At 39.1% G+C, this 22,449-nt stretch overlaps 1 protein-coding gene across 2 annotated transcripts; it reads right to left on the bottom strand.

Annotated features, from left to right (window-relative positions):
- Positions 1-1,037: 1,037 nt before the first annotated feature.
- PEX2 (peroxisomal biogenesis factor 2) lies at positions 1,038-21,278 on the bottom strand. 2 transcript variants are annotated; one of them, XM_042923824.1, is made up of 3 exons: positions 20,849-21,278; positions 18,531-18,561; positions 1,038-6,336 (listed from the first exon to the last, which is right to left on the bottom strand). In XM_042923824.1, the coding sequence occupies exon 3, from the start codon at positions 6,317-6,319 to the stop codon at positions 5,402-5,404; it is 918 nt and encodes a 305-aa protein (XP_042779758.1). In that variant the 5' UTR covers positions 6,320-6,336; positions 18,531-18,561; positions 20,849-21,278; the 3' UTR covers positions 1,038-5,401. The 2 variants fall into 2 exon arrangements, with proteins under 2 accessions (XP_042779758.1, XP_042779757.1); XM_042923823.1 differs by lacking the exon at positions 18,531-18,561 and having other exon boundaries at positions 20,849-21,277.
- Between the last annotated feature and the right edge of the window lie 1,171 nt (positions 21,279-22,449).

Genomic DNA, 22,449 nt, shown 5'->3' on the forward strand with positions numbered 1-22,449 from the left:
GGCTGTCAGGACAGGCATACTATTTCCTGAATGCTTAGTGAGATATGGTTGGTTATTAGGGAACCATCCTGGACACCTCTCAGGGCAGTAAACTCTGTTTCCACTAATTCAGAATTTTGACTATTTAGATAAAGTCTCAACTGACGTTCAAGTTTGCAATGTCTTACTAGTAACCAACCCCCAAAAATACCTCAGAAATATCAGCATTTTTGTATCCATATCTGGGAGGAATATAGAATCTTGGGTCAGATCCTGGGTCTTGACTCTTAGTTGAGGAAATACAGGCATCTTACAGGCTTAGGCGAATTGATAATATATTCATGTCAATTGTTTTGATCCGGTGTATGAGTTCTAGATATTTTAAAATAAGTAAACTACACTTATTTAAAAATACCATGCATTTATATAAAAATAGCAAATACTTTTGGAAAAGGGAGTGGGCACTTTTTACCTTTCTGTTGCCTATATACTTCTAGCTGGTTAAGAAATGTATATATTATGTGGAATCAAGTTTAATATTTAATTCAAAATGTATGAAATAATTCAGACTATTTCAAGTTATGGTTGGCCAGAAAGGCAGGATTTTACTGTCATGCAAAAAAAAAAAAAAAAAAAAAAAAAAAAAGGATACTCTCAGGTTTTTAGGATCTTCTATCTTCTAAAGGCACATTAACTTGCTTACTAGCTGGGCAGAAGTTTTACCTTTTAATTGAATGAAACAAAATTGGCCAAGATTTTAAAGAAATAACTGGTTCCCCCAGTTGGTTAACCGTCTGACTCTTGATTTTGGCTCAGGTCATGATCTCATGGTTCCTGAGTTCAAGCCCCTCATTGGGCTCCATGCTGACAGTGACAGGCCTGCTTGGGATTCTCTTTCTCTCCACCCCCCCCCCCCCCGCCCCCAAATAAATAAACAAACAAACAAAAAAAGAAACAGCTGGTTTTGGTGGAATCAAGAAATATTATATGCTCAATGTAGAAAATTTGGGAAATAAAAGACAACGTAAAGATTAATGAATAGTTGAATTACCCTAAGACATTTATTGTAATATACATATGTGTCTGCTTATTAGCTCATGGTAAGTGTCTGTTTGTCTCATTTCAAGATACAGATATGGGTGTTGAGAGATCATATTTAATATCCAACTTCCTTCAATATTACATTGTGTGCACTTTCCCCATTTAATATAATTTTGCACAAATTTTGCAAGGTACTTATATATGACATTGAATCAATTAAATGGCTATACTATTTATTTCCCTATTATTAAGCATTTGTGCTGCTTCCCATGTTTATTATGAATCATGCTATGGTGAAATTCATTTCAATAAGTCTATATCCAAATTCTTACCATTTCCTTGAGATAAATTCTAAAGTCGATGCATATAAACATGTCCACACCCATTTGATTTTAAAATCAGTTTTACTTAACAGATTTCAGTTTTATTGGCTCTGGAATATCAGCAATGGATGGGTTGAATATGTTAGTGAGAAATTATTACTAATGAGAAGGAAAGTGAACTACCTATTGAATACCATGCTTTTGGATTTTCTGGCCTCAGGAGTTACCCGTATTATTAATCTTGTTTGAATTGTCCTAATTGCCAGAAAACAACTCAAGGCAGTATTCGATGAAGGCCATTGGACAAAATGATAATGATGCTTACTTTCAAGAAAAATGACATTTTCAAATCATCAGCTTTTTCTCAAAAATATCAAGAGAAAACAAGTGACTACTTGGAAACATGAAGGCGTAGTGTCTTATTTCACGATTTAATGCTTTTTGAAGGAATAAAAACCCCAGACATACAAGCGAAATACTTGTCAACTTACTTGTGATGAATATAAACGTGCTGTTATCTACTAGTTTTAGCTGGAGAGAACCATGGAGCATCAGTTCTATAGACAATATGGCCAACTGGTTTGGCTAAAAAATGTGTTTGGAATTGTTCTGTTGCTGAAAAGATCTTAATTCAGTAACACTTCACTTGTTAAGTGCTGTTAGGAAAAACAGCTTTTTGTTAAAAGCAAATGTTCTGAGTGAATTAAGTTTTTGCCTGTAAGTGCCAACATAACTTGAAGGCATCCTCAAATATAAGAATACTAATGTCCCTGCCTTCTTAACCAAATTATACAGAATATAAGGTATACTTTGATGATCCAAGGTCATTTTCTTAAACTATTATAATTATTCATTTGGTCCTCAGAGCCTGTGTGTCCCTGCTCTGCCACCAGATTATAGGGTTTTTTTGTTTGTTGTTGTTCACTGATACAAGTTTTGTTTTTTTTTTTTTTTTTAATTATTTATTACTGTGAACATGCTTGCTTTCATCAGTCTTCTCCCTCCCTCTTACCTGTTATTTTCTTCTGTTGTTGAAAGTTCATTAGAATTCTATTCAAAATAAAGCAGCTTCTAAATGGGGACTCAAGGAAATACCTTGAGTAGAGCTTTGCTGTGTGGAATCCATGAAAATGTATTTTGGTTTCCTACAGCTTTGTTTACTTCCAGGTTCCTGACCAGTTCAGATAGTGACACTGTTAATGTACCACAAACCTAATGGAAATAATAACAACTATTGTTCATACCAAATGATTATTTGCTATAGACTCTGACTAGGTTTTCTGGCTTTTCCTCATACCTCTCCATAGATTAATGACAGGGATCCTTTAAAAATCTCAACTTGTAACTTCTCTGCTTAAAATCTTCCAGTGGCTTCCTCGTACTTGGAATAAATCCAGGTGTTTTTTTCACTAAGGCCTGCGTGGCCTGACCCTGGGCCCCCTCACCTCACTCACCTCCTACCCCTCTCTCTTGTCACTCTGTTTCTTACTGTTCCTCAACCAGGAATGGACTCTCATCTAGGAGCTTGGGCACTTGCCCTATCTTTATCCCAGCACCTGTCCCCTACTTGGCTTTTTCCCTCAGCTCATTCTGATGTCTTTTCAAACTTCAACTCCTCAGAGAGGCCTTCCATGAGTATTCAGTTTAAAACAGAATCCCTTGTCACTCTCCATTTCTTTTATACTTCAGAGTACTTCCAACATCTGAAACGATCTTCCATGTCTTTATTGTCTATTATTCCTCCATGAATATAAACTCTATGAGAGCAGGGGTTTTTATTTATGAGTAAATCTCTGAATATAGAAGAATGCCTGTAGGGGCTTCGTAAGTAATTTTTAAAAGAATGATGTTATTTAATTCCCATCACAGTCCTAAAAGGTAGATATAACTGAATGTCCATTTCACAGGAAGCAAGCATTTCAAGCTGAATCTCAGAGGAGTTAAAGAACTGAGTTCTGAGGCGGGGGTTGTTGGAAGCAAGGATGCAGGACATGCCTTGGGTTAGTTTTGACTGGTACCTATTTTAGATATGATCACTGAAGCAACTGGATACATTATATACACAAGTAGCAAATCTGATTTGAGAACAAGTTACATGGGAGAGGAAAAACAATGTTAGTGTAAAAGTTTTTATCTTCCCAAGGGGAGATACTCACAGATGATAGTTAGGTTCTTGAGGCTAAAGCAGAAATACATCATGCAGCTAAATATGACCCAGTTATACTGCACCTTGAGCCCTAAGACCACTGGGGAACAGGAATAGAAGCACCAATGTTAAAGCAAGTCTCGTGGCAGTGCACAGCGAGGCAGGGACTGAATGGGGTTTGGGACGGTCAGAGCAACTTAGCCAGCAGGCCTAGGTCTCTGCAGTGAGCTGGAGTTCCCTGAAGCACTTGAGTGCACAAGTCAGTCCTAAACCCAATGGTTTTAAGTTGAACGGCTACCTGCCATTTGTGTGATGTCTGCATGCTTGCAAGCAAGAAAAACAAAAATGGAAAACTATGAAGGAAAACAATGGAGAGACAGTATTAGGTGTGGTAAACACTAGGCTGGACACCCAGCTCTTCCCAGGATGGATCTGTTGCCCAGATGGAGGATGGGGTCAGCTCCTTTGGGGTCTGCCTCAGCTGCAGAGAGGCGCCATGCTCTAGGCCACACCCTTCCCAGAGAAGCCCATGGCCAGTGACCCAGAGGTGTAGGTAAGAAGGTCAGACTACTTTGGCCCAATCCAGGCCAAAGAACTTCAAAACCCCTGCAACATCTGCTTCTACAAAACACGATCTGTGATTATTAGGTTTTGTTGTTCAGCTAACAGAATGTCTCTATTGGAGAGGTATGTGATCCAGTGATGAGCAAAACAGTCATACTCCCTGACTCCATGTGGGTAATCACTTAGTGAGGTGGGAGATGTTAAATAACAATAAAAAATTAAAAAAATACATTGTACTGCCATTAGTGTCTGGAAAAACACAAAACCCCATAATATTGACAACTCTATTAGTTAGCATATATGTAAAATACTATTTTCATGTTAAAATTATGATAGTACGGGCATCTACTCAGAACACACTTTACCAAAATAACACTGTAACCAAATTGTTATTATAACAAAATGTGTTGACTTTATTTATTTAATCCTTTCAAATCTGCAATCCAGTAAGTTAATCATTCAGTTATGTCCTCATCAACTTAGATCACCGGTAAAATTAAAAACTGCATGCAGACTTTTGGTAAAAAGGGCAAATGTAAACTCTAATAGGGATCTGTTGTTTTTACCTACCCCATGTCCACTATTCTTTCAAAGCCACTTCAGTTTCCTGTGGTGAACTGCCTACTCTCCTACTACGGGTCCATGTGACACACGTGAGGATGTCACCCACGTCTGAGTAATCAAGAGTAGTAGTTTTCTATCCTGGTTCACAAATGTGGACATAGTCCCAGGCAGACCAATGACAGTGAGTCCTAGACTTCGCGAGAACTATCAGGCAGGAAGCCCTCACTTCAGGCGGATCAGAAAGTTGGCAGAACATCAGCCTAGAGCTTCTGGTGGCCTTCATTTTGCCTGCGAATGAAGCCAAGCGAACCCCCTACAATCGGGTTTTAAAGAAAAGCTTAAAATTACAACTGGGGCATCAGATCCTAAGGTTTAAAACAACAGGGCTTTATCAATGTCAGATTATGATGTTACAACGCCATCTCTGAAAATAAATACACACTCACCCCAGAGTCTCCAAAATTGTTTTAGAATCTAACCTCTTTCCAGGAAGTAGCAAAATGAAAGAGCATTTTTAGTATACTGACAAAAACTGTCCACTCCTCTCAACACTAAAAATTGAATGCAATGATTTAGAGAAAGTAGTACATTATTGTTTACATAATGTATTTAGAATCATGTGGTTTCTAGTGATTAGAATTTAGTCATGCCTGGAAAGGAACAGAAGACAGTGGCAGAGAAGCACCTCCCCTCAGAAAAAAACACCTAAACGGTATGCTTAGCATGACTAATATTAAGGACTTAAAGACAATACAGTTTTCCTCAGAGGACACAGTCTTAGTTTCTAAAGAGCATTCACTTCTGACATCTCGATTCCCGACTTCAGTGGCTGCAGACTGTGTACCTCTGTGCCACACTTAGGGCACGTAAAGTACATGTCAAATAAGAAACTACTCTTAACACAGTAGTAACAGAAGATATGCTCACATCCTATGGTGTGAGGCATGGTGGGCCACTCTCCACACAGAGAACACTGTTTGCCGCTGGTGGCTAAGGCACTGTCACCGTTAGGAGCACCAATCAGAGGAATACGCCACGAGGATAGCTTAGCTTTCAACTTCTGGATATTAATAAGTGGTAAGAGAAAAATCAGAAACTCAGCAAAACCATGCCAGAGAAGTTCCCTATTCATATACTCAAAGCCAACTTCACGCACGCTCTGGGGCTTGCAAAATACAGAACGGATGCCTAGGAGACGTTCTGTCAAGGTTGCAAACTTGCCCCTCTGAAGGAAAATCAGGAAGTTAATCAGCCCACCTAATTTCAAAAGTCCAACCATGACGTTCACACACTGCCTGGCTTTCCCAAATGACGCCAGATGACGGTTTCGAAAGAGGTCGTAGCAGCGCTCCTCCAGCCACGTGCCACCGATTGTACACACAGCATACCACAGCTTCTGATTCTTGCTCGGTGGCTGGTACCTCTGCTTCGGGGAAAAGTCGTTTTTGTACTGTATATTCAAAACGGACTGTCCCACGGTGGCATTTTTCGAGTAGATGGTGAAGCGCCACAAGAAGAGCCACAGGAATGCTTTCGCCTCTGGTTCAAAGTGGGCCAACAGCCCTGGCTTAAATCCATGAAAGCACTGAGTAAACTGGGACCAGACCAGCTGCTCCAGGGCCTTGTTTAGTTCAAGTGCATCCAACTGACTTATTCTTAGCACTCTGTTTGTCCTCTTTGTCTTCTCTTCTCTGGAAGCCATGTCTTCTCTGAAGGTCTCTAGGGTAAAGTACAATTAGGGAACATCAGATGTTTGCGAGCTCATACCATCTCCTCAACTTACATGTCTACGACTGTGGTACACCAATGACCCAAGACACACAGACGGGGCTGGCAGGTGTCAGAGAGCAGTGAGCGATCACCTCTTACTGCAACCTTCTTCCTTCTCTTTCTTTTACTTTCTCCTTTTGTTCTTTTCCTTGCTTGTCTTTCTTTTCATTTCCTTTCTTTTTTTTTTCCCTCCTTTTTTGACCCTTCATTAAAGGAATAACTGGGGTAGCAAGTTGCACCTTTTTCTCCACAAATTACCTCCAAGTATTCTCCTTGGTCAGATATTTTAGCAGAGATCATAAAATCCTGATGCTAACAGTGATGACGCTAAATAATAACATGAGTAATGGACAAATACATGAACTTAATAAATACAGTGAACTCTATGGAACATTCCAAGGAATGTAAGTCAAGACCCCAGTTTAATTGCCAGCACTTCTACTAACTCCAAAGGTATATTTTTTAACAAGTCATTTAATCTTTCTGAAATATGTTTTATGTCCATAAAGGAAGTTAGGAGAAAAAATTAAAATGCACAATCAGGGTTTATTATGCTATCACACTACTGTAGAAGATACATACTAGCACAAAGCAACATGAATACAGAAATGCTGTTAAGATATTAAGGAGGTACACATCATACAGCTTTTTCTTTTTAACATTTATTTTTGAAAGGGAGAGAAGGAGAGAGAGCATGAGCAGGGGAGGGGTAGAGAGTGGGTGGAAGAGGATCTGAAGCAGACTGCCGATAGCAGTGAGCCTAACATAGGGCTCTAAATCACGAACCATGAGACCATGGCCTGAGCCAGTCGGACAGTCAACCAACTGAGCCACTCAGGAGCCCCCATACAGTTTTCTAAGAAAACTATGATGTAAAAATATATACTAGGACCATTTCACAAATACACTAAAGAATCATATAGGTGCTAAGGGGACAAAAATCCCCTTAGCAGGATTAGGGGGACAGAAATAGAAAAAACTGACTAGTAGTTAATTAGGTATGACTGGCTTATTAAATGCCTATTATGTACAAGCCACCCAGTGGCTGCTGTTGTCAAGGAATGTACAGACCAGTTTAGATATTTTACTTACTGTTAAAGAACTGGTAAATCCAAACTATGACAAGCAATCTATTTAAACTCAGTTTCTAAAATGGGCCCTGAACACATGGAGCTTGATCATGAATGATCGCTGGGCCTTCAAAAAGCCTGGCGTACTAACAGAACACTAAGTTACAGAGGGAGGCAGGTGTCCCACTGAAATTCACCGTCACCAATGGTGTGGCAGTGGTGATCTTGGACAAGTTGTTTCACCTAATCTCTGCTTTATTTTTTTCACTTACAAAACTGAGGGCTGAGATAAACTGACCTCTGAAGTCCTTTCAAATTCTATTTATGATTTTTACTAAAAAGATATTACATGTAATTTGCTAGGAGTTAAAGAACTGAAAGTACATCCTATAATAGAGTTTGCACCTCTTGAAAGAGGGAATATCTTTGACAATTAAAGAGGTTTGTTTGTTTTGACAATTAAAGAGGTTTTTAAGAGGGATGTTTTTAAATTACTCACAGATCCTAGATGACTCAGTGGCAGACTGCATGCTTTACAAGTTCAGGTACAGAAAACAAAAGTGCCTATTAAATAACAGGTTGTTTAGTGCTGCTTTCCTCCCAAACCAGACATTTGACAGGAATACTTCTATCCCATAAATGTCATCTGCCTTCTGGGGTGATCTCACCTTTGCCCCCTTCCTGCAGCTCCCTCAAAATTCCACAGCCCAGAGCTATGGCAGTGGGGATTTTGCTGCAAATTCTGTAAAATCCTTGCCTCATACTAGCCAGGAACTACAGGAAAAGAAGGAGGTTAGGACAGAGTTCCCTTTCTTCTCTCTATAAATCGCATCAATCTTCAAGGTCTGCTCTTTGCCCCAAATATTTTTTTAATCCATTCACTACTCTTTCCCCTGCAAGCCTCTTCCTAAATTCTGGCTGCCCTTATCTCTCTGCTGGATTACATCTAATTGGTCTATCCTACCTTTTAGCTTTTTCAGTGCATTCCCCACACTAAAGTCTTCTGAACACACAATCTTATGACCCGCAGTCATAAGGTGCCCCCTTCTCTAGTTCCCTAGTAAACATTTATGGTCTGTTCCCTCCATCTGGAACAGTATGTTCCTGTTCTTTAATTGAAAAACTCAGTTTTCAGTTTTTAAGTACTAAATTTTTAATTAATAGCGTAGGCATAACTTCCTCCTGACTCCCCAAATTTGGGTTGGTGCCTCTTCTAGTTGTTCCCTTAGCACTCTGTTCTTTCACCTTCTTGGCCTTTATGTACTATACACACACTACTTTAAAACTATTTCCTCCACTAGAGGATAAAGCCTGTTGCAAAGATTGAATCTTGTCACAGCTGAATCTTCACAACTTGCACAGTGCCCGGTACACAGGATGTAAGCTACACATGCTAGATGAATAGGATAAAGTCAGGGGTAGGTGAAGGATAGAAAAGACAAATTCCTACCCATTAGCCTTCAAAATGATTTCAAACAACCATATCCAGATTGTTGATTATTACTTATTTCAACATGGTTGTTGTACATCTGCTATTTGCCAGTTAATGTGTCAGAGCTTGTGATGTAATGGTAGAACTGACACAGTCTCAACCCTTGCGGAGGCTACAATGTAGTGTGGTGGGGGGCGGGGAAGAATGCACTATATAAAATAATAAACAGGCAATAATAGGTGCAACGAGGGATACGCAAGGGGAAATTCAAGGCATTATTCTTAACACTAGACCTCAGGAGGTCGGAGAAGGCTTCGTGGAGAGGTACTATCTAAGTGGCTACCTGAAGGACTAGCAGTGTCAGATTGGTAGAGAACGGTGAGAATGGCATTCCAAGGAAAGGGTGAGCAGCTGCAAGGCCTGAAGGTGCAAGGACAACAGGCTGGAAAGGAAACAGGAGACCAGTGGTAAAGCCCCTAATAGCCAAGTTGGGGAAGCTGTATTTTATCAACATTATTTTATGTTCATGGGGAGTCACTGGAGAGTTTTTAGAAAAGAACTAATCAAATGTGCATTTGTGACAGCCTGTTCTGGCCATATTCACAATAGATTTGAGGGTGAAAAGACTTGAGGCTTAGAGACCAGTTAAGATGACTGTTAAATGATTATTAAAGTGATCAATGAGAAAATAATGATGGTCTAAATTATAAAGATATCAGCAGGGCTGGAGAAAAATAGGTATCTTTAAAGCTACGAAGAGGCAGAACTGACACGATTTAGGGAGAAATAAGCCAAGAATAACTGAACTGAGTGGATGATAACCCAATTTGCTGAAATAGGAAACACAAGCAGTGATACAGGTTTGAAGGGAAAGGTAATGACCACAGTAGTTTTAGAGATCTGAGGCTCCGATGAGACAGCTAGAGTTTGTAGGCAGGTGTGTGGAGATATAGGAGAGACAATCTGAGTGTAGATTTTGAATGTGGGGTCCCTCTCCTAGGACTAATCTATTTTAAATCTACCTGCTCTACCTAAATGCTAAGATCAGGAAGGCAGTGAACTAAACAAGATCAGTAGATCCTGTCCATTTACAACATACTCAGCTTTCTTTGTAACAACATAATCTTACTGTCCTAGTTTTCCCGTTCCAGCTACCATGGCTGTTCAATGGTTATGTTCACTGACATCACACACACTGTGGGCTTCCAATCTTCCTATACTGTGGTCTTCACATCAGTCCTGTAGTCTCACTGTTCTTCTCTGCTAGTGGTTTCCACACTTGAGTGTTTATCATGATTGCTTGTACTTCTTAGACTACAGTGTCTCAGTTCCAGAGTTTCCGATTCAGTAGGCCTGGAACGAGAGCCAAGAATTTGCATTTCTAACCAGTTTCCTGGTGATGTTGAGAATGAGTGGGCTGGTCCATTCCAAAGCAAACTTCGTGATTTTTCTGGCACATCTATCATCCATATGGTGCCGTGCTGCCTGCCTGCCCTTTCACTCATTTCTGTTTAGTTCTCATTTCTACATCCACAGTGGATATTAGAAATCCTGCACGGTCTTTGGCTTTCCCTTTCTTTGGTTAAAGTAGACCTTGTGAGAATAGAGATCACACTCTTATGACCATCGATATATCCTAGACCTGCTAGGTGCTTGGGATGCAGAGATAAAAAACCATCCTAGGGTGCCTGGGTGGCTCAGTTGGTTAAGTGTCCAACTCTTGATTTCGGCTGAGGTCATGATCTCACGGTTTGTGGGTTCAACCCCTGCGTTGGGCTCTGTGCTGACAGTGAGGAGCCTGCTTGGGATTCATTCATTCTCTCTCCCCCTCTCTCAAAATAAAAAAATAAACTTAAAAAAAATTTTTTTTTTTTTTAAATCCTTATTCTCACTTCAGGACCCTAACCAAGGTCTAGCAAGGGTGGCAAGCAAGTAAACAGACAACTAGGTTAGGAACAGAGGTATATGATATCACAGGTCCTCAAAGAGAATATATATAACACTTCGAAGTTATCTCAGTAGAAAAAGAATTCCAAAATTCATGCAAAAAATCATCAGTAAGATTTTTTTCACTTTTTTCTGCAGTTTACAAATTTTCTAACTTACATCAGTTATGTAATTGAGGAAAGAAACTAGAACTTTAAAAAAAAAAAAACTCGTAAGCAAAACCAAAAGTGTATTTGCCTACACTTACCAAATCACCGGTTTCTCACCTCATCATTACCTCTGGAATAAAGTACAAACTTCTCAGACCTAACCTAGTCAATTGTGTCTCCAGCTCTTTAATTCCATGCCATCCTTCAGTCCTGACTCTGTGCCTTTTCTCAGGCCCCTAAACACTTACCTTTCCTCCCAACTATCCCCGCTGCCCTCAACTCTCTGCCCTTCACATTCCAACTCTATTTCAACATTTTTTTGTGAAACTTTCAAAACTATCTCCAACTCCTATTATCACCACCTTCAACTCTGGCAGCAATGGTCTGTGCCACTCACTTGAGCCCTCAACCACCTGTCCTGTAATTTCAGTCATGTCAGTGCATCTTCTTTCCCTGAACCAGTTAAGGAAAAGTGCCTTATCTTATACTTTTTGCTCAAAGCACCCACCACCTACAAAGCGACTGATTTCTAGCTAAGTTTTCCTCATGCAAAATTCTACAATCATCCATGGTATGTGGGCATATGGCAAATGTGACTACTATAATAGTGGCTAAACTCTGCATCTTCCCCAGATTTCACCTTCTGTGGTCAGCAAGATAAGGGAAGCTCTCTTATTGTCAAATAACCCTTGAAAAGCTCTGACCTTACTGTACATGGATATAAGTCCACACTACCAGTTCCCTCCTCTTACGTCTCTCACACCCCCAAAACTGGACTGGATCGATTATTTTTTTTCAGTTGAGTATCAGATGAAATCTATGGCTTACGTTGGAGGACCGGTTGTGCCCATTTATGTAGCTTTAAATACTAGAGTCATCATCAGTTCTGCATTGTGGTTGATGAGTACGTTATTAATTATAGAGTTTACCACAAAGATGGGCTCATTGTAGCTGCTCAATAAATATTTGTTGAATCTATGTGCAATGGAATGAGCAGCTTGGTAGTTAATGAGTGTACTGACTGAATACTGTAGGAAAGCATCTAGATGAACTGGATGGTGAAGGGAGCCTTCTCTGTTCAGGTTCCTTACTTATATTTAGTGAAAAACTGGTCAGAGGGAGTGGTTTCTCAGAAGAATCATCTATTTCAAATACCTCATTTCTGGAGGAATCATACTTAACATTTAGCAAAGACAGGAATTTTTAATGGCTGCCAGAAAAGGAGACTTAACACACTCTCTAACCAATCCAATATTTAACAATCCTTATTATCGAAAAATTCTTTCTTATCCCTTCTGTTACAGTTTAACTTTTTTTTTCCCCTTTCCTCTTTTTCTCCCCAGGCCTGGCCTCATTGTAGATTAAGAACAGCTGGGCTCGATCTCCTCCCTACGTAATGGACCAAAAGACTATCATTAAACTGTTCTTCAGCCTTTGCTTTTCCAGATGAATAATTTCTCTATTTTTTTGTTTTAGGTTTTACTTTCCAACATTTTAGTCATTTTTGTGACTTCTTTTAGTTGTAAACATAGAACAGACACTGTCCGTTACACACCATAGTAAGTTCAAGTGGAATACCCCTCCCTATGCTCTACATTCCTATTTAGGCAACTGTGACAGAGTAGAAAAAAGCAGATTTAAAACCAATCAGACCTGAGCTCAAGTTCCAGCTTTGTCACTTACTTGCTATGTGATCTTAAAAAAAAAAAGTCATTACCCTCGGATTCTTCACAAAGTTGGAAATAACAGCTACCACACAAAGTTGTTGAGATTAAACCAGATAATGTTATGAAAGTGGTTTGGAAACTGGAAAGTATTATTATTACTATATTATTGCTTCTTTGGCTAGGGATGGGCATAAGAAGAAAAAGACTCTGAGTTGTTTTTGGCAAATTTATTTCAAAAGACTGAAATCTTCATTATTACTCATACTAATGCCTCAATCAACCTGTGGTAAAGGGATTTTTTTTTTTTTTCCAGGAAATACTGACTACAAAATTAAAATATAATTGTGGCAGTTAAATAGTGAACCTGACATCACTATGATGTGTACGTGTATGGGGGCTAGGCGAGAAGGGGCAGGGACATGGTTCAGTGGAACTCATCACACTCTTGTATCTTATCTAAAAGGAGATGATGGAGGAGGAATTCTGAGAGAATGGGGATGGGTCCCAGCAGGACCCTCTCCCTTGGTTATTTAACCCTCATCAATATGGTAATGCCTGTCATTTGGAAGTAAGAAAACTTCAGGAATGCACACTGATTATCTGACCCTAGGGTGCTTTGCTGAATAGGACATGGTACAGGCAGTCCAGATGGGCATCCAACCTTAGTTCATCACCAACATGTGACATTCCATTCCTCTTCCTTTTGTTTCCCTTTTTGCGCAGATACAGTTATTCTAGAATGTTGGCTTTAGAGAAGGGGAAGGCCCTGGAGTAGAAGAAACTGATAAAACAGAAATAACTAGAAATTCAATTAATCTGACTATAGAATGAATCCTCTTCCCTCCACTGCTGTACAATTATTGTTCATAACAGGTGTGAAGCATTGCAAAATGTCATAAATACCTGTAAAAGTCACATAAAGTTATTCTCAATATAATGTAAGGAGAGTGTTTTAGTGAATCCTAATTCTCTGACAAGTGGCTCAATTTAACCAACATTTTTTGAGCACTTACCAAATGCCAGGCAATTTCCTAGGTACCAGGAATTCAATCCAAAAATTTAACTCTCAGTTAACTTCCTTTTAGTCAATCATTTTTAAAGAAATAGGATGCTACTATGATCAGGACTAGCCATTGATCTCTGAAGCAAAGAATGAATCTTGAAATGTGAAGGATCACAAAACTCTCCAGGCAGAAAAGAAAAAAAGGTCATTTAAGACACAAGAACAGGTTGTGTGCAAACCCCAGAAATGTGCAAGCCATGAAACATGGCCATAGTTTATCTGGGAGATATTGGGATGGGTTCCAACGTGAGCTGCATCCGTGGTTATTTAATTCCCATCACTGTGCTGTGCTTGTTACCTACAAGCAAAGAATCAAATCATGTGCTGTGACTAAGCACAACAAGTTGACAGGACAGACTGGCTGAAGAGTTAACCCACTGCAAAAAGCCCACTTTAAGGAAACTGCAATGATTTCATAAACATGTATAATCATTGAAGAGAAGAGACATAACAAGATATATTTTTAAAAGATTACTCTGATAGCAGAATTCAATAAGACTGAAGAAAATGAAGGCTGCAGTTCATGAAGACCAGTTCTAGGACTCCTACAACAATGCAAGGCACTTAACTGAGGTGTTAATAACTTTCTGAACAACTTAAAGTAATGAACTAAAGTAATGAAAGTTAAGAACTAATGAAAATCAAAAGAAGATTATAGCACCCCTGCATTTTTGAATCAAAAAACCCCAATCCTTTTTTGGTAAACCAATACCTTCCTGACTCTGGTATAGTGATTGCCATCCACTCCTAACTAATAGCCAGTCTATTTCAGGAATTTAATTTAAGTAAGGTTTAACAATCCCCATATTATTGGGTTTTGTAGTTTAGTATCTACGTTCTCAAAAGTAGGCTCCAACTTGAATAGTTTAAAAAAAAGTACAAAACAATCTTTTTTTTTTTTTTTTTTAAAGCTGGGATTGTTCAGCATTGAAACAAACACCATCAGATTTAATTCAAATTGATTTTTCCAAAATGCTAAAAACAGGCAATACCTTTTCCTATTCTACATGAAATTTCATTCTTCTAATACACAATTCTATAACTCCCTTCCCAATCCCCACCTCCCAAACCATACTAATTTAAGATCTAAAGGGCCAACCAGGGGGATATATTTATGGTCATGCAAAGAGACTTTTAAAAATAATTAGAAGTATAATTGGCACTAAACAATATGTGTCTAGTGAAGGACACTACTATGTTAAGAGTATGTGAAAAAGACGCTCAAGGCAAAGTATAGCATCTACAGGTTAGTGTGATTAACCTGTCACATACATATGTTTAAGACAAAATGATCTAAAAAAAAAAAAGACAAAATGATCTAACACTAAAAACTATTAAAAAGGTCTCCTGCTAACATTTTATCACTAGACAAGTCACACTGCTTTTCTTTCACAGAAAAAAGAAAAAAACCCGAAATTCATTTACTAAGAGCTTATCCCTTAAATAACTACTCTTTTCCTTTTATGCTTTCCATTCCCCCAAATAAAACTTTGCATCTATATCACATTCCAAACCCAAATCAAATGATTGCATCTCACTAAAGAAGGAAGAATTTTCCAGGATGTATTTCAGAGCTTTCATTGAGTATAGTACAAATTATGAATGAATATATTTTATTTAAAACATGTTATTGACAGAAATCTATCAATAATAATGTGGGTATTGTCAAGGGCTTGTCAATATTAATGTAATTATGATTAAGGGGATAACATGGATTTTTAGCTATAATACCAAGTAACATCTCCTACATTGCTGCTATCAATATACACATTATTATTGACCTGTTCCGAGACTCTCAGTACTAGATGTATTACCATTAGGCATATTTGTCAATGCATGCTGCCTACAAAAATTCTACATTTAAATTTACAGTCCTGTAAACTCTGTCAGCAGAAACATGTGATTCCCAAGTAATCTCTAAGGTATCAAACCATCTGTGCAACCACTGCCAGGCCATCCTTTCCCAGATCCACAACAATCAACTAATTTTTAGTATGACAATGTCACTGCCACTCTGTCCCAAAGGTTCTAGTAATCAAAATGGATGAGACAATACATTCATTTTTCCTTTTAGGTTTGAAAAAATTTTAAATGAATGGTTTCATATTATGAGGTTATGTGAATAAAGTCCTATAACTGGAGATCTTAAGCTTTGAACCTACACCTTACTATTTTATTTCCTTTGTGTAGTCAGATAGATTTACTGTCCATTGTATTGAAATCAATACTAATAAGTGGGACATGCATCAAAGAGGGATTTAACAGGACACCGATTCCCAGAGCACATTTCAAACACAAGCAAAAGAGAAAAAGCTATGACTGAGATCCATTAGGACACTGCGACCTCTGGCACTGTGAATAGGCCTAGAAGTCAACAACAAGAAGTTCAAATCCCACTTCTGCCACAGGCTTGCTAAATGACTTGTCACTATTCTGTTGTTCCTCTCTTTCATCAAATATAAACTAAGTTTCGATAGTTTATAGATATCCAATGCTACAAATTCCAATTGTACTCTTTGGGGTATGGACAAGACATGTGAAATTTTAAAATTCTGTTGTGGACACTAAATTCTTCTAAATTACTTTTAAATGTAACCCTCATCAAAATCCAAACAGGATTTTTCTTTTGGGGAGTGGTAGTGAGTACTCAACAAAATGTTTCTAAAATGTATCTGAAGGATAAACTCCAAAATAGCATAAATTGCTCAAAAAGATGAACAACTTGCCCTAGCAGATGAGAATATATATATATACATATATATGTATATATACACACACACTATATATATATACATATATGCTATATATACATATATATACATATTGTACATTACACACACACATATATATATATATATTTTTTTTTTTAATTCAGAAAGAAAAGGAAACTCAACTCAAATACTACAATCTTCAAGACTACAGTGAGTCTTACACAATTGAGCATTCTCCCTATTATATTTATGATGTACTTATTCAAGTACCTAAAACAAACAGAAAAGTTTCCCTCTGGTTTTTTCAAACCTTAAAACAGAATTTCCAATACGTTGGCCTAGCTTTACAAATACATTTTTAAGAGAAAAGCATGGCACTCATAATCTTTTCTTTCAGAAAGTTGATACTTCTGAGTCTTTAAGAGAGAAAGCATGTTGTGAAAATAAAGAGCAGATGTTTGACTGAATATGGGGAAAGAGAGTTCAACTGGTTCTGATTAGTTCTGTATTTTAGCCCAGGTTCATCAACAGGCTGTGTGCCTCTGGACAAGTCATTTTACCACACCATACTCTCTAGCAGTTAAAAGATATAAGAATCAATTTAAAAAATTAACTATGAAAAGTTTACCTATTTAGAATCCTCATAGGGACTGTTTTAGGAAAGTTTGGAAGAGGAAGAAAAAAAAAAAAAAGGACAGCCGTTTCCAACTGCGGAAATGGTAATGTTGGACATGAGTTTGAAAAAGGCTAGAGAAAGTAGAGAAATCAAAACAGAACATGTGAGACAAAGACACTATCATAGAGAAAAAAACCAGCAAAGCATTATGGAAGATACTCCCTACCAATTTATGAGTTTACGACTGTAGTAAATATATACCATTTACCAGTTATCAAGTGCTAATAAGGAACTATCATGGCTAAGTATCCTTTGAAAAAATAAATATTAAATAACTTCATCCTTGCAATATTAATCAAAGAGGTTCTTTTATCATTTATGTTTTAAAACAAGGAAAGTGAAGCACAGAGAGAAAGAGATTTGCTGACTTGTGTAAAATCACACACCTAGAAGTGGCAGAACCATGCTCTGAACTAGTGTCTTCGACTGACAAGGTGGTGACGGGCCTAAAAGATGAACATAAACACTTCAGGAGCACAACACGGCATACAAATAGGGCTATTTTAAAGGCTAAGCACTATTAAGAGTGTAGGCATGAACTACAGCAGAAATTACAATCCAAGGATAAACAAAGAGCCACATGAAACACATGAAGCAACTAGATCTTTAGTATGCTATAAAATTAGAAAAAGGCTTTAGAACCTAAGAAGAGAATTTTAAATGACTTTCATATTACTGGCATACATGTTTAATTGCATATTTTATGGCATTCAAGACAATATGGAAATATCCACAAAGCAGAAGAGGTATTGTTAGCGATGGAAAAGGAAGAAGTATCACGTGATACATTATTATGTGCAAGGCATTATGTTTTCTTTACATTATCTCATATAATCCTTATCACACAGTAAGTACTATCACGTCCATCTTAAGAAGACAAAAGTTAGGCTTGAGAAGATTAAGCACCTGTTTAAGGTCAGACTGACAATCAGGAAATTTCTGGTAAACACTAGAGAAACTGTGGAACACACAAAGGGAGTTAGTAAGTAGTATGGATTCAATCCCGCAGAGCTCAAAGCTAATTTTTTTCCCCTCATGATCATTCACAAGACCAGACTGCTAGTCAAGCTCTCAGGACTGTAAAATGGGGAAAGAAAGTAAAGGAACGTGGTAAAGTTGCCTGTGTTGCCTGGGATGCATCTTGTCTACATTCTCTCTCCCTGACCCTGTACATGTGGTCAGAGAACCATTCAAAGAGACTGAAAGTCAAATCTGAACAAAGGGAATATGTGGGTGAAAAAAATGAGGCGTGAACATTCATTTAACTGTTATGAACACACACTATATGCAAAGTAGAGGCAATGCCAATTCATCTATTACTAGAAGGGAACGGTTATGCATAATCAAAACAGAACTACTCTACAGCTCTTGGGTATTTTTGTTTTAACCGTAAGAAGAAAACACAGATTGGATGGAATTTTATCTCACCTTATTGACAGGCAGTTAAGAAGGAAGAGCTCTGAAAAAAAAACAAAAAAGGAAAATATATTAAAAGAATAGAAAGCAACACAGAAAAGGGCATTTTGATTTTATAGACGGTAAAGGTTGAAAAGTTGATAAACAGTGCACAATGGGAAGAAGAGTGTGTGCTAGACATCTTTTCCCTGCCTCCACCTCCATGAAGAGAAATGACAGTGCTGGTATTTGCAGTGCCAGGATTACATGGGGCAAATGGAGCAGGACAGAGCTTTTCTCCAGAGGTTTCTTCCACATTCCAAAGGAACTGAAGAGGAACATGGAATGTTTAGAAACTGCTGTCATTTCACAGGAAAGAGATAAAGGGGACATCCAATTTGCTTCTAAGTTGCCCAAGATAATCAAGGGAGGAAAAAAAAGGAGCAAGTGATTCAGAGCAGAACTTTTGTCCAGAAATAAAGATTGTGCATATGCCATACATTTCCTTGTGCAACAGGAACCTGAGCACAGTGGAGCGCAAGAGAGAAAGACACTTTAAAATGACGTGACGCTCTGAGGAAAACACGGGGCTAGGACTCAAAACATAAATTTATTCATAAAAATTTGGTATTAAAATACAAGGGTAGGATGAAGAGAGAAAAATAAAGAATTATGATTCTGATCATTAAGAATTAAATGTGAAATTTGTACTTACTAAACAATGAGACAACACAGAGGTTCGAGGCTTTCAGTAATGAATTAACCATGAATTTATCTTTTACTATTTAAAAAACTGTACAAATCGAATGAATGCACATTGGATACAAATGAATAACTACCCTAAGAAACAGAATCTTAATGCTAGAAGGAAACGCAGATCATCTCCTCAAAGACATGAATTTAATTTTCTTAACAGAAAACACTTTTTCAAGCAACACATAAAATAGCTGCTCTTGTAAAATATGGCTGAGAGTCGGCTTGCTTTGTTTCTCCCCTGTGTGGTTCCAGGAAATTTCTACAGGAATTCTACAGAACAGATTTAAAACCACAGATTGACTGACACTCCTAATTTCTAAAAATGAAGAGAATAAGACCACAAGGTAGGGTGGGTCGAACAAAACCAGAGTCAGGACTAGCATTCAATTCTTTTGACTTAGTCTAGCATTCTCTTTACTATGTCCTGTTACTTCCATTTTCTTCCTTTTTTTTAAGGGAGGGGAATACAGATATAGATATAGATACAGATACATATTATATATTACATATGTATCTATAATATGTATCTATATTATATATATATGTAATATATACTCCGTATATATAAAAGCCCTTTTTTTGACTTTGTAAATAATTCCATTACCTCTTTTCTTTGCAATCTCCTTCTGACTCAAGATCATTAAACTCTAATGTTTCTGGATACAAGTAATTGAAAATATGGGCAGATCAGAGAGAAGATAAAGTGAAAAAGAAGTCAGCCATCCCAAGTTTATTTTTTTCAGGTTTAACTAAAGTTAATGTATTAGGGGAAGATGTTTAGACTGCAAATTGTAGTGTGGATAAAGTCTCAATCTCCCTGTAACTGCTTGTAATTGTTAAGGTAAAAAATTCTCAAGGGGCATCAAGACTACCAGAACGTGTTAGATGTGAACAGTCAACAACGCAACCTGGTCTCGTGAAAAGCCCTTTCACTAAATGTGATGTTTTAGAAAATGGGACCTAAAGAAATAAGTAAAGAAACAATGACTTTTATTTTAAAATACCAGAAGAAAAATGTCAATTATTCTCACAGTTATCAGAAATCAATGTTAAATATAAGAAACTCATTGCAAGCAATTACGCAAGACCATTTGAGCCAGCTCTTCCTCAAGAAAATTAAAACTAGTTCTAAGTTCACAGGCTTTCAAAAATGTTAGAAACTTAAGCATACTCAACTTATTTTTGTACCAAATATAACACTTTACATGAGCCATCCGATATTAAGTAGTTTGAACACTGCATAATTCTTAAGCCATTCATAAGGAATTAAACCTCACCAACGCCAAATGCGCGGTGATTTCGAAGTGTCTTAGTCACCTCGAGGAAGGCACAGGAACTCAAGTCTAGCAGTGTTTTTATTTTATTTTTTTTCTTTTTAATGGTGCGATTCTAAGATCATTTTTAGGAGCTCGGGATTGCTTCATTGCCTTTCCCAAAAATCACACTTTGATTTGCTTTTTCCAGGAAGACAGGAAGCCAATAAACGGGGAAACTGAAGCTAAGGGCGACAGCGACAAGGTCGTGAAACTCCACGCCCTCCCAGCTGTAACCAAGACCTCCGGTTTGCACTCCGGTTCTCTCCGGCAGACACTGACCTTACGAGTCTGAGAAACGCCCCCGTTCCACGTAACTTTTTCTGAAACATTCTCTGGGAAGCCTGACTTCTGCTAGCAGAACCTGGATTACCCAGGCTTCCGGAACTCGCGGGCTTCCGGAGCGACGCAGGACCCGGAAGTGTCTGAGAAAAAAGAGGAAATTAAACAAGGAGAACTAAGCTTTAGAGCGGTGCGGAAGGCCGGGGAGGGCCCAGCAACAGCGAACGCCGGCGAACCGAAGGGCCGAAGGGCCGAAGAGCCGAAGAGCCGAAGAAGACACCCGCGCGCGGTGATTGGTCGGCTGGCCATTCGGAGAAAAACGTATCTGATTGGCAGGACAGTCGCGAGCCCGTCAGCCCCGGGTCGGGGCCTCGTGGGTGAAGACACCGCTGTGTCAAGAGGCCGCGGAGGAGTCGGCGCTCTCCGAGGGCAGGATTTCCCTGTCCTCGGACGCCGCGGCGTGCCGCCGGACAAGCGCCGCCGAGTGGCAGCGGGGCGCCTCCGCGCCTGCCGGGCTCTGGCTAGCCCAGGGTGGAGGGCTCGCTGCGGGATGGCCTCTTGGGGAGGAAAGTCCCGAGACGGGGTGGGCGGGGGCGGCAGCTTCGGGGCTGGGGCAGATTTGTGGCGCGTGCGTGCCGAGGGTGGGTAGCGTGTTGACCCCTGCAGGCTTAGGAAGGCCGGGAACCCCGTCTCGTTGGCCGTCAGTCCTGCGCAGCCGCGGCCCGAGAGGCCCTGCCGGCGGGCCGGGCGCGCTCGCGCTCTCCGAGGGGGAGCGAGCACCTGGCCGCGGGGTCCGTCTGAAACATCCAGGAGCTCGGAGAACCGCGGAAAGGCGAGGTCGCCCACCCCTGGGTAGCTGAGTTTAACTTTCTAAGACTAGGGCCTGAGGGAAGGTATTTTTTGAGCTTCACCAGGCAGTTATGTGTAGCTGCGTGAATTTCCACTGCCTACTGATTCTGTGGTGTGGATAGCAATGTCTCGGCTGGAGGGTTTGCTTTAGCTGAAGACAGGTAGGTGAACCTTCCTGCACATAGTAGGTCTTAAGTACGTTTCAGTTGTTGCCTCACCTCTCTTCCCCAGGAGCACACACTCCCACGACAACTGTATTGTGACATGTTCGAGAGCTTACCCTGTAAAGGAGCGTTACAAGAAAGATTTTTATTTTTTTTTAAATAACTTTTCTGTGAAACAGGCTTTACTCAGGATGAAACATGGACAAAAGAACGTTTATTAACGGATTTTAATAGTGTTCACATTCATCTTTGCATTCAAGATGTACAATTTAACATCATTTATACCGGCAATATTTATTGTCTTCCATACACTAAGGAGATCTCGGAAAAAAAACAGTCCTAAGGAGGATGATGTTGATGGTTTCCTGAATTAGTTAAAACAAAGAAAAAAAAGTCCTTTCTAACACATAAACCAACAGTACAGATGAGATCGAGTAGGAGCTGCAAGTTCACAGGGTATGCAGCTCACTTAGGCATAGGAGGGGAGGTTTTTCTAGAGCCAATGTTTTCTTGGCCAATGTAGTTGCTCCCAGCCACCTGAAATGCGGGTAGGTCGAATGGAGGTCTGTGTAAAATGCACCCGGGATT

Source organism: Panthera leo, chromosome F2 (genome assembly GCF_018350215.1).
Source record: "Panthera leo isolate Ple1 chromosome F2, P.leo_Ple1_pat1.1, whole genome shotgun sequence".
Lineage (NCBI taxonomy): Eukaryota > Metazoa > Chordata > Mammalia > Carnivora > Felidae > Panthera > Panthera leo.